At 43.2% G+C, this 12,654-nt stretch overlaps 2 protein-coding genes across 3 annotated transcripts; both read right to left on the reverse strand.

Moving 5' to 3' along the window:
- Window positions 1-824: 824 nt before the first annotated feature.
- onecut lies at window positions 825-5,398 on the reverse strand. 2 transcript variants are annotated; one of them, XM_068297172.1, is made up of 4 exons: window positions 4,334-5,398; window positions 2,948-4,267; window positions 2,487-2,641; window positions 825-2,420 (listed from the first exon to the last, which is right to left on the reverse strand). In XM_068297172.1, exons 1-4 carry the CDS (start codon window positions 5,262-5,264, stop codon window positions 2,064-2,066), a joined length of 2,763 nt encoding a protein of 920 aa, XP_068153273.1. In that variant the 5' UTR covers window positions 5,265-5,398; the 3' UTR covers window positions 825-2,063. The 2 variants fall into 2 exon arrangements, with proteins under 2 accessions (XP_068153273.1, XP_068153272.1); XM_068297171.1 differs by having other exon boundaries at window positions 2,948-5,398.
- Window positions 5,399-7,156: 1,758 nt separating this feature from the next.
- On the reverse strand, window positions 7,157-11,023 carry LOC137582580 (43 kDa receptor-associated protein of the synapse). Its single transcript, XM_068297173.1, has 9 exons — window positions 10,849-11,023; window positions 10,443-10,506; window positions 10,286-10,368; window positions 10,048-10,220; window positions 9,792-9,985; window positions 9,254-9,728; window positions 9,094-9,192; window positions 8,640-9,031; window positions 7,157-8,580 (listed from the first exon to the last, which is right to left on the reverse strand). Exons 2-9 carry the CDS (start codon window positions 10,478-10,480, stop codon window positions 8,127-8,129), a joined length of 1,908 nt encoding a protein of 635 aa, XP_068153274.1. The 5' UTR covers window positions 10,481-10,506; window positions 10,849-11,023; the 3' UTR covers window positions 7,157-8,126.
- Between the last annotated feature and the right edge of the window lie 1,631 nt (window positions 11,024-12,654).

Here is a 12,654-nt window from a genome sequence, read left to right on the forward strand (position 1 = left end):
ATGTACCAGTTTTGAAATTGGGAAGTGATTTTCTAGGTTTATGATCCCGAAATATTTTTTTATTTAAATTTTTGGATTACTGCATGCCTTCCCTTTCGTAAACTCAATAAAAATTAAATTAATTTGGCATTAATAATCGAAATGAAAGAGACTAATTCAGTTGTAACGCTTTCGCGGGCAGGGAAGAATCAGATGAAAAAGAAAGTTATAGCAAGAATTATTATACATACATACATATGTATATATATACATACATACATATGTATGTATATATATGTGTAGCCTGACTCTGAATTCATGCGAACAAACGCGCCTTTTTGAAACTAGACGTCTAGAAGGAAACTATAAAGGCAAAGATTCTTTTAACGTTTCCAGTTCAGTTTAGTGCGAATAATATTTGCAAGGTCAACAAATTGTTTGCAAGGACACTATCCTGGCCAGTTGTATTCATATACGCACCAGAAAGTAAAACCTAAATTCAATTTTTTTTTAGTTAAATTAAAATTTGTAGTTTTTGATTTGTCGCCATTGTTTACTTCAATAGAAGAATGTGTATATTCTTACTCAGCATCGACAATCGGGTCGATTAGTCGAAGACTATAAGAGCTAGAGGTCCATAGACTCGTGTGAAGTGCTTTTCGCCTCAAATTTAATCCACGCCCCACATTCGAAATTTTACTTTGTGGTTGTGTTTGTTAATTAAACAACCGCCAAGACGATTTCTTAGTGCCAACCACGTTTTGGTGAAAGAAATTGCGTCGCAGGATGAAGGACCACCTATCTTACGGCATCCGATAAGACCACATGCGATATCGCTGAAAAACTCTTTAGTACGGCACTTGGGCCTTTATTCATTATTGCATTCACTTTATTGTACATACATACAATACATACATACATACATATTATGAATGATCTATATATGCGTATAATATAAGTTGCATGCTTGCTTTTATTTAATCTTTATTTTTATTTAAACTAAATTGACTAGCCGCGCCCTCTTTGCATCTGGACCTGTTTAATCCGCTGCTATTGCTGCTACTGCTGAGTATTGATATTTATATTAGGAATGTAAACAAATATATTTAGATATATGTATGTATAATCTGTGTGTTCTGCTTGCAGTGAGCAAACGGATTCGGATATAAGTTTCCATTCCAGATACAGGTAGATCTATGCTATCAATAATTTAGGCAAGCGTGGGGCATTCGTGTATATTATTTACATTTTGCTTCAATTTCAAGTGACTGTGACTCAAGTTAATAATTATTAATCTGAATGCAAGTAAGTTCGGGCAGGGTAGGGCAAAGGTAGGGCAAGGGGGAACGCTAATTATAGGTTTATTATTAATATAAATTTGACTAGATATAGTACATTTTCGACATAGTACATATTCATATTCTCATTGCGGTTTTCATCTTTGGATTGCATCACTCTGCTCTGCTCTAATTCTGATTATTGGAATGGTCCAGATCCAAATCCATATCCTAATCTAAATAAATTTACCACGCGTCGTGCACTCTCTTGATCTGTTATAATTGAGTGAAAATATAGTACATTTGGGCATAGGCAACGGTTGCGGTTCTTGTTCCGATTCGGCGACCCGAAACTGTGTGTTTTTAGCACACAATCATTACCTTCAGATCTTCTAAATATTCTGAATCTAAATAATCGACACAGATGTTTGACTGATCTGCAGTATAACTGGGCGACCAATCGGAACTTGGCTCGATCTCAATTAAACGACCTTGCCTTCCTCTATTTCCATCTCTGTCTTCATCTTCGACATCATCGTTTCTGTCTAAAGCGTCTTCGTGCTTTACAGGCAACTTGTGGCGCAGACGCTGTCGCGTGATCGCCCCGGCATCCGGAGCTGGAATGTGGCCCGTGTGCGTGTGTTTAAACTTATTGATCTGATGATCGGTGCGGGTGAGGGTGCGAGAAGTGCGAAAGGTCTGGACCTGAATCCTATGCGGATTTGCATTTGCATTTGTAGTAGGACTAAGAGACGGAGTCTCAACCGGAGTTGGTGATCGTCGTCCGCGCTGGCTATGGCTGTCATGTCACAACATGTCATCCTGCTCTACACCATCGTCGCCGTGATCGTCAACTAAGTCAAAGTCATGGTTATCCAGCTCCAAGTCCATGTCACCTTCATCGTCAAAGGCTCCCAGTGGTGACATGGCCGTCGTATGAAGATTCCCATAATTACCATGCGCCATACTACTGCTCTGGTTTTGATCCTGTTCTTGATGCTGCTGTCTGCTATGTGAGTGCAGCGAATTCTTGGAATCGTCGTCGCGCCACTTATCCATGGAGCGTCGCCGGGCGTTCATAAAGAAATTTCCCACTGTGGTTGGCTCCAGCCCTAGTTGGCGCGCAATCGTCACCTGCATCTCCTTAGAAGGCCTCTTTGTTTCCTAACAAAATGAACGTCATTCGAATATTAATTCGACAAGCCGAATTTGCCTCCGGACTATACTTACTTTGAAAATAGCTTGAAGCGTCCGCCTTTGTAAGTCGGTGAAGACTAACCGGGGTTTCTTCGGATGCGGCATTTGCTCTATATGGGGTTCTTCTTTCCTGCGACAAGTAGCCGTTCCGCCAGTGACAGATGTAGTTCCGCACCCACTCAACAGCGCTGCAAGGAACAAAAGAAAAGAATCAGTTTTAGTTCTTCCAATTAGTAAATACAGTCATCTTTACTTTCTAGCTAGACTAAGAATCTAGTTGTCTTTGTTGAATTAAAAGAGTCTTGAAAACCTGAACGTCTTTACAATATTTTAAAGTAGGAAAATTAGATAGAATTGGTCGAATTAAACAAAGACTATGTACTTTTAGATAGAAAATGAAATTTAATTCCTACATATATCACAACTATTTAAAGCACTAATAGGTATATCATTAGTCTGGAACTTATCATTCAAAAATAATGCACTGAACTTACTATTAGCTGATATTGTACTGCTTCCGCCACCGACCATTGGGGGTGAACCATCTGAAGGCAAACTTCCCACCGCCATTGTGGATGAGGATGATGTGGTTGTTGGCCCAGGAGTAACTGGAGCACGCTGTGGTATCTGTGCCGCTGCCATGCGGAGAGCGGACATACGCTGGAACTCCGGTTCCTGTAGCCACTTGAACATCCGACGGAAAGTCTCTCGTCCTGACTTGAGCTTTGACCAGGGCTTCGGGTTGCGTAACAGATCGGACAGCGTCCCTTGTGATCGACAGAGTACACGCTGGGCAAAAATAGCCTGTGGTATGCTGTAGCGTTTCAGCTCCGCCGATATGCGTTGCGCTAGTTCCTTGGTATTAATCTCTTCCATATCGCTGGACCGACTGGACCCACCTCCACCTGAACTAGTTCCAGTTCCTGACGAAACGTTGGCAGAAGGTGTTACCGCAGTCGTGGACTTTGGCGATGTTATTTTCGCATCCTGTTGATGTTGATCACTAGAATACCCATTCTGGCTCTGGTGATGTGGTGGCACCTGCTGCAATTGTAGTTGTTGCTGCTGGCTTATATTGCACAAGTTGGAATTATTGCTATTTGCTATATTAGAAGGATGAAGGCCATTAGTGGAATTGCATTCACTGTTAATGATTTGCGCAGATGGTGGTGTGGGGGTGAGGGAGACAACGACAGGGAGATCCGAAGCCCCCGCTACAGTGAGGCTTGTAACCGATCCGGACCCATTAATGTGGGGCAAGGTGACAATCGAGGCGGGTGAGTGCAGTGACATAGACACCACGGAACCGGCGGAAACTGAGTGTGGACTGAGCGTCGGACTGTGCTGCAGTCCCAGCTGAGAGTTTCGCCCGCCCGTTGAGCTTGTCGATGATGATGTGGCCATGATCAGCTCGTGATCTTGATGATGTCCGCTATATGAGGATTCATAGTGCGACGGCGAGCCGGCATAATTATGGGGAGGCGGAGAGATCATTGAGGGTAGCTTGTCATAGGACGAGTAGGGTGATTGCACGCCGCCCAAGCCGCTTAGTCCAAGGCTTCCCAAAGAGCTCTGATGATGTGTAAATGAGCTGCAATCGTTACTAGCTCCGCCGCCACTGTTGAGATTACCGGAAGAGATGGCGCTACCACCGCCTCCAGATGAATTTGCTGGGCCGCCTTCCCCAGAACCATTTCCTCCGCCGCCTGTGTCTCCAGAGATGTGACCAGCGTAGGCAAACTTATCGGACATCGTTGATATGGGCGGAAGCGGTTGAATTGGCGTCAGTGTAGCATATGACGTGGGACTAAAGCCTGTTGGAGATATGCGATCGTTATCGTGATCATTTACCGAAGCTGATGTTAGGGTTTGATAAGTACTGTGCTCCAATGGATTGTCGACGCCCAGCGCAGGGCTGAGTAAGTGGCTGCGTCCACCTGACTCGCCTTCATCATCTTCGTCATCCGGATCGGCGTCTGCGTCCACGGTGTCCACATCATCATCATCCTGCTGCGATTGGACAATAATGGACAGTTCCTCGTGATGTTGAGCTTGACTTGGTCGATGCTGAAGGCCCTGGTGATGGTTTGTGTGATGCTGATGCTGCTGGTGATGGTGATGATGATGGTGATGGTGGTGTGAATGTTCATGGAGCATTTCCGAGGCTGGGGCATGTCTCTGCCCGTTACCATGGCCATATTGCTGTTCAAGAAGCTGCTGGTGATGCTGATTGAGCGTAACTTCTTCCACGCAGCCACCACCGTCTGACGACAGCTCGTCTATTACACCGACAGTGACGTTGGATACGTCCATGTCCATATCCATATCGAGTTGCTGCCGATGTCGAATAGTCGCTCTGCCGATCCTAATCGAATCGTGGTCAGAATCTGGATGGTGTCCCTGTCCCTGATCGCGATGCACGATAAGAAGCTTGTGCTCTTGCTTAACGGAAACGACATGGCCAAGACGCTGACTCTGGGCTGCAGAGCTGGAACTTACGGTCAGTCCATCCAGGCTAATATCAGAGCCTACGAAATCTACGGGGCTGGCTGCCAGTCGTTCGTGCCGTTGCTGATGTTGTTGCTGCTGCTGTTGCTGCTGATGTTGCTGATGTTGATGCTGGTGTAAGGGCAGCAACGACAACGGTACTGATCTACCCTGAAGATGCAGCTGTTGAGGCACAATTTGATACGTTGTCTGCACTGCATTTGTATGTCCCATCTCGTCAATTACCATAACAACCGAGGAGTTTGGCTCGTCCACTCCTTCCCCCCTCCGACGCTCCCACTCCAGACGCGTCCACGTCTCCATCAATATCACCGTTTCCAGCTAAACGACTATCATCGTTAGACGCGATCAATGTCCGCATTTGCATGGACACCGCTCCGTGTGACTCGGACTCAGAATCAACTTCGTGATTCTGATGTCTAACGGTAATAAATTCACTTGTCTCGTCCACCAGTTGCTGGCTAAAAGTCTGGGCATCGATTATCTCGTTGACGTTGATTGATTCCATTCCTTTGGCGATGGCGTGAGCTTTGGAGCTAAAACGAGAGCTGACAACCATCTAATCTGATGAGCTGCAATAAAAATGCACAAGATAGAGCTTTCAGTAATGTGTGATGTGCACTAGCCTAGCACCTCGGGGTTGATCGTATCCCCCATACGGATATACATGTATGTATATGTATATGTATATGTATATGTATATGTATATGTATATGTTTGCATAAAGCCGGAGATCCTGGCTCGACCCATTGAGAGCTCCCAGTTACCTAACACTGTGTGTGTTTAAGCGGATGCGAAAGGACTATTTCGGAACCGGAAGTTTTGCCTAGGGGTTTAGGCTTCTGCCCTTCCTATCTTGTGTCGATTTCGAATTCGAAATTTCACTTGCATTTTTGTTGGATATTTTCTTTTTTTACACCCACATTCATATGTACATATGTACGTAGTATTATGTATTTAGTTCTTTTGGTGCAAGTGTGTGGGTGTATATGGTATGCCTATGCCAGTATTTTCATTTTCATTTTTTTATTCTTATTTGTTGTCAGCCGCATGAGTTCGTTGTTGTTTTTGTCGCCTTTGACGTTGCCATCGTCGCCGAGCCGATCCGACCCTTAAGGGTTGAAACAAACCAACACCAACCCAACATTCACGCACGCACACAAACACACACACACACACACACACTCGCACGCACACACATAAATATAACCGTGTATATGTACACATGTATGTATAAAATACATTGTATATACATACATAGTTAGGGGAGTGGGTTGGGGGGTTGTATCTTGCACTTTAGTATTTTTTCATTTTTTTTTTTTGGGTTTAAAAGTTGTTTAATGTGTTTATTTTTCTTATTTTTTGTTCGACATTTGTCATTATTACCTGAAGATATATGCGGACTGCAAATTATATATCAATTACAGCAAACAGCTCAATGGTGAGGCAGTGGACAAGCTTTGCCCCGTTTCCCAATCGCGTATCCATATCTACACTGGAGGTAGCTATCTATCTATATATGAATTTTAACTCGAGTTTTAGCTAATTCGTTTCCGTTTTCTTGTTGTTTGACTTTGCGCAATAGAACCGAAAACCGAATACGGAAAATCAAAAGCAACACTCAAAACCCGTGTGGCTTCGAGGTTTTTTCCGAATCTGCGACGAAAATGCCTAATTCATTTCCAGTAACGAAACCTTCATTTGGGAAAATTCTCTATGCATGTAGTGTACACACATACACGGACGTTGGCATACACAAACACACAGACACACACGAAAACACACACACATATGTAGTTCTAGATGTGTGCTTTCTGAAACTGAAACTTTGTTATGTGATGTGACGACGACCGCCCGCGCTCCATGAAGTTTCGGCCTCACGCGGAATATATCCAATTCGAACTGAACCTTAAATGAACAGCCACATATACACACGGGGCCGAGCCGAACGAGCCAACAAGACAGCGAGCTAGTCAGTTGTATTCGTGCTTAACCCAACCCCAAAGGCAGTGACAGCCCACCCTTGTTGGGTTCAAGTTGCTGTGGTTCTCCCTTAGCGCATGCGCTTCCGGGTTTCCTGTTCTCTTCTCATTTATCAGCTGGCGTAGCATACTTTTAGGAGAGCAGTAAGTTAGCAAGGATGCGCGCGTGAGGAACAACGTCGACGTTTCGACTGAGAGACTGAAGCTTTCAAATAAATTTTGAAATATGTATTTTTATTTTATGATTTTGTTCATTTCTTAGATTGAGAATAAAATTTTCAACGGCATTTTATTAACAACAAATTTATAGCAGTTAGATTTTCGATTTAATCTCAGATTGACTTTCACTTCAGCATGGCAAATGACGCTTTGGAATACTGTTTTCGACTATTTATGTATGCATGTATGTAGATGCGATCCTTGGGACACATTGCACATAGTAATCCTGTGGGCAACAAGTGCTCAGCATTTCCCAGTGCACCAGGACTTAATAATATTAACATATTGATCCATATCATATATTTTAGTTCTAATTTTAAAGCATTTAAATAGGTTGCGATTACAGATTTTGAGTGCTATATTGAAGTAAAACTTGAAATTTACCCTCGCTTTGTTCGGAAATTGTTTTTGATTTTTACCTTACATCCATAATGAGACTTATTGTATATTGTATTAACTATTAAAATTTGATAACAGCATAACGGGAGTATTTGCTTTGCTAACATTTTGTAAATATCCATTTCAGAGGTAAATATACATATAGCAACATATATATAGATTTTTTCTTTTTCTATTTGTTTTGCGAATTTATATCTATGCATTTTTGGGATCATTTGAGATACACAACTATTCGCCGGATAAGGTACTCTAGTCATTTAATTATAGATTACAGATTCAAATTCAAGCCACGAGCTCAAAGTTTCGAGAGATTTATATGTATGTGTATGTAACTACTCGAAAATGGCCTACACTCAGCCGTTACTGCCCCTTTACTGCTATTGTTAACTTTGCATGTGTGGATGTGGTGGTAGCATTTTGAATGCTCCAAATTGTAATACGTCCGTAAATATGCAGCTATCTAGGTCTTGGATCAAAAAATCACAATTCTACTCCTGCGTCCAATTGTTCCAAGCAGTTGACGCGCAAACAATTAATAAGAATGGCCTAATGATTATGTGGCAACTCATACAGAAGACGTGGCATTCCGTCCGCTGCCGCTGTCGATTGTCAGAAGACTAGAAGCGCGCATGCTGAGCGAGGCTAATGACAAGTTGCTGTGGTACACTTTGGGAGACGGTGGAGCTGTGCCGGATAGTAGGAGTGTTGTGCTTTCAATATTGGGCAAGGACTTGTTGCAAAACACGCCTACCCCCGAAACGGACCCCAGCTCCATGGACTCCTTGATGGCACGCGCCTGTACTGGTAGTGGCAGAAGAGTGTCTCCATTCAGCGCCAAGAGTCCATCTACAGACAATCCATTACAGGCATTGAGAGTGACTGTTGTGGCGCTGCCTCCATCAGTACTTTCGTTTTCACCTGCACACAGGTGCAGCCGGGAATTGAGCAGCTTATTGCAGGCAGGGCAGGATCGGGTAGGTGTGTTTTTGTCGCGTCGTCGAAGAAATTCGTGAGCGCATCTGTGGAAGAGTGAATGTTGAGAATCGAATAGGGGTAACGAGCGACTCCGCTGACGTACCTGGCGTGTAGAATATGGGCACAGGGCAGAGCTTCTAGGCTGGAAGGCTGCATGCCAAACAACTCACCACATCCCCCGCAGTTGAGGCCCAATGCTGCATCTGTTTGTTTGGCCAACCGAGAGTGCGTGTTGTATTGATCCTCGTCGCCCAGAGCGCGATAAATCAAAGCGAGTCGGCAACGTATTTTTCGAACCAGAAGCTTCGCCCCAATGGAGCTGGCAACTTCCAGGAGACGAGTGTTGAATTCCAAGGGCCTGCAGTTGCAAATCTTGTTTTGGAGACGCAATGTTTCAAGGCAGCGAGCGGCCCCATCCATAGCTTCCATTTGAGACATGCGATCGCCCAGACTAGCCGATGTGCCCATTGCCTGCTCATACTGTCGAAACGCCCGCTTCATAAAGAGATTTAAAACATGAATAGGATTGTCTGTGAAGGAGTATATATTTAACGTACATCTATGTCCATCTTCTTGCGGTATATATCACCCATGATACGAATGCTGCGCGTATATGTTGCTTGATCTCCGGATATCAGCGAGAGTCGGGTAGCCTCCTATTATGTTAGGTGCGATAGATAGAGTTCCGTCACAAGGCAAAATGTTCCGTCAACTCACCTTGCAGTAGTCATGAGCATCTCCGAGTTCGCCTTGTTTGCGTAACGATGCAGCCATCCGAAGGAGAGCAGCACGATGGTGGCATGAGTTTAAATCCCCCAGCTGCAAGGACCGCGACAAGTCATACGCCTTAGATGCATATGTGGCGCTCTTATCGTTATCCTGCAGACGACCAAAGAGCTCAGAGAGAGCTACATAGACCTGCAACTCAAGCGATGGGTCCCCTATAGCTGTTGCTATTTTATGAGCACCCTGCAGTCCCTCCAATGCTCGCGAGAATCCGCCCATTTCGAGGTACACACGGGCTACTGTCAGGTGAACAAGCCCGCTACGACATTTGGTGCCGCACTCGTTATAAAGCGAGTGGCGAGCGTAGCTTAAGGCCCTCTCCAGACCACCGAGACTGGCATGGGCGCGGCTTAAGTTCAAGTATGTTTCTGCTCGCATATTTGGCGAATCAACCTCCTCCGATATTCTGTGTTAGCAGGGAACGAAAAGATTGGGAGGAACTTATCATTATCTCATGCTTTGCTCTTACCCTAGCTGCTGGTGGCCAAATTCAATTGCTTCTCGAAATTTTCCCCAGTCCATGTGAGCTTGGTAGAGGTAGCCCAGCAGCTGGAAACAGTCCTCTCGCCGACAGGACATGGCCACGCCCTTCAACGCGCTTCGCCATGTTCGGACTGCCGCAGTTTGGTTGTGCTGTTCATACAGTCGCAATCCGCGCTCGATCTGTCAATCAGAAACTGTGGTTACTTCTCTTTTTTGCCGTGGCTTGGTCCAGGCGCAAGTACCTTTCGCTTTGCTATGTACTGACGCAGACTTCGTTGGCAAGCCAGGAAACAGCTAATCACCGTGCTACCATGCCCAGGTCGCAAGAGTCCTGGACGCACCCAAGGGGAACGAGCTCCTCCATCAGAACCATAGCCCGCAATCCTCGAGTAGCTTTCATCTAACTGGCACAAGTCTGCAAGCAATTATGCAGAGAGATTCTAAATTATTGGCAAAGCTTAGGGTAATAATATCAAATACCATTCGAGTTCTCCAACAGATAACGCGAGCCATCGGGCGAGGCTAACAGATGTGTGGCCGACAAGTTGTGGCTGGGTGGAATACTAGAACGCACAGGAATTAAATTGCATGGGAGTGTCTGAGGAGTAGAGTGTTGTGTAGTGGGCTCTCACAATACCTGAGCAGATCCTTTGAGGCGATGCTCTCCCATGACATGGCTCAAACTGCGTTTTTGCAATGCGCTGAAAACCAAGTGCAGAGTCAGATAAAAATTAAGTAAACACCTTCAACACCAACTCCCAACTCCTTTGCATGGGCGCAGCATACACGTCACAATTTGGTCATGGGCCTTGATCTACTCCAGGACCTGTTTTACTGTGTTGCGTGACCTTCATGTAGACACATACACATACACACACAGACAAAAACCTCATACACATAAAACATATGATTTTACGAATGAAAGTTGATTAAATGCGGATGTTCTAGACTCATTCAAAATTAGTCCTTCAATCGCAATGCAGTTGCATTGAAACACAATATCTTAGATATATGGAACTTTAAAAGAACACACAACGTTTTACCTAAAACTTCTGTGGTTGGATGGCTTCTGAAATGCCAAAAAGAAAAAACCCGTCGCTGTGGCCAAGACAAAGATTCAGAATGCACTGGGGGTTGATTTTCCTCTCAACGGCACAGAATCCTCGAAAGGATGCGCGCTTCGTGAGAGCTTTTCGAACTGGCGGGCTGCGTATTTGTGGTGAAAAGCGGTTGTGGTGAATAGCGGATGTGGCGGTCAATTTAAATTTTAGGTGTTTAATTCATCTTTGAATGGAATTTTGCAGTAAATTTTCAATCTTCCACAACTTGAAAGAGGCCTAGACTTTTCCCGATCCCAAGAAAATTCATCAGAATCGGAAATAAAAATATTCCCTTACATATGCAAAGGATAAAATGGTATATTAAAGTCACCAAAATGTATATAGTTATAGAAGAAACATAAATGAGAAAATTGGAGTATCTCTATGAAATTTACTGATATGATAGTTTTGGATATAAAAAACCAGAGCCCGAAATTTCATTCAGTGGCTCGATCCTAATGATTTGCATACATTATCTTACCCAAACAATAAATAGTTCAAATTTTATCCCAATAGCTCTTGAGATGGCTGAGTAAAACACATACGTACCGAAGGACAGACGGACATGGCCATATCGATTCGACTTCTCGTGCTGATCAAGAATTTTTATACATCATGGGTTCGGAAACGCCTCCTTCTGTGCGTTAGAAACAGCTTACCAATTTTGTAATACCCTCTCATGTCGCTTTGGGTTTTGAATTCCGGCTACGTATAGCAATTCGTTTAAATTTTTTGCTATTGCTATTTGCCGACTCAATAAATTGAATTTGCTTAATTTCTTGCATTAGTTAGAAAATTGAGGGAGACAATCGGACGGCATGGTTATATCGACTAGTCGGTTGATGCTGATCAAAAATATAAGTACGTATATGTACATATGTACATGTTGGGGTTTTCTAAAAGCTTCCTTCTGCCTTTCACATGCATTTTGGCGACTTTTGTTGACCATTTAAAGTTAAGTTTTATGTTTGTTTGAATTTGTAGAAGGTGTAGAGGATTAACGGAGATCTGGAAAAAAATAAGAAAAATGCAATTATCACTTAACTGGGTAATTAACTTAAGTGATAATTGTATTCAATATATCATACAGCTGCCACATAAACAGATGACAAAATAGAGTGCTATATACACCGAACCGCTTCATCCTGAGTATATACGACGTTCTTTGGCAGAAAATCGTTTTTGTAATGTTTTTGGTAAGGATTGATCAGACTTTTCAACATCTCGTTGACCAACAAGGTTGTTTTACCTTATGAATTGAGTGTACAGGTTGATTCTGGATGTTGCAAGTGGTAGACCGCAAAGCTGAAAAACAAAAATCAATCTAAAATACCTACTTTCCCATTTTTTACCCCTTTAACACAAACAATAATTATACTCAATAAGTTAATAGATATAGAGATCGATGTGAAAAACATTTTAAAAATTTTTAAACTATCTGTTGTAACTTGCGAAAACGCAAACTTTGATCCACTTTTTCCGTATTTCATAATAAGGTTGATTTTTGCGTATCCAGTTAAATATGCAACTCGAATAAACCAAAATACATACAAGATTTCGGGCTTTCATTGCACATTTTCAATGTGAAAGATAAATAAAAAAGGATAAATGAAAATCGGACAAACACTAGCACATCGTTAAATACAAACTTGGTATGCATCGGCCCGATGGAAAACCATGTTATGTATCCTTTTCTCAAATATCACAATTTATATTACCACGGTGGATATACAGATCTTATCCTGTGGG

Source organism: Drosophila tropicalis, unplaced genomic scaffold, assembly GCF_018151085.1.
Source record: "Drosophila tropicalis isolate 14030-0801.00 unplaced genomic scaffold, ASM1815108v1 contig_859, whole genome shotgun sequence".
In the NCBI taxonomy this organism is placed as follows: Eukaryota; Metazoa; Arthropoda; class Insecta; order Diptera; family Drosophilidae; genus Drosophila; species Drosophila tropicalis.

Excerpts from the sequence above, each read along its gene's own strand:
- onecut (XM_068297171.1), bottom strand. The coding sequence starts at position 5,264 with ATGGAGACGTGGACGCGTCTGGAGTGGGAGCGTCGGAGGGGGGAAGGA. Across the intron at positions 2,642-2,947 it reads CAGTACAATATCAGCTAATA|CGCTGTTGAGTGGGTGCGGA; the intron begins GTAAGTTCAGTG and ends TGTTCCTTGCAG. Across the intron at positions 2,421-2,486 it reads CGCTTCAAGCTATTTTCAAA|GAAACAAAGAGGCCTTCTAA; the intron begins GTAAGTATAGTC and ends TCATTTTGTTAG.
- LOC137582580 (XM_068297173.1), bottom strand. The coding sequence starts at position 10,480 with ATGTCATGGGAGAGCATCGCCTCAAAGGATCTGCTCAG. Across the intron at positions 9,032-9,093 it reads GCAAGAAGATGGACATAGAT|CGGGCGTTTCGACAGTATGA; the intron begins GTACGTTAAATA and ends CTCTTTATGAAG. Across the intron at positions 8,581-8,639 it reads GCCCATATTCTACACGCCAG|ATGCGCTCACGAATTTCTTC; the intron begins GTACGTCAGCGG and ends ACTCTTCCACAG.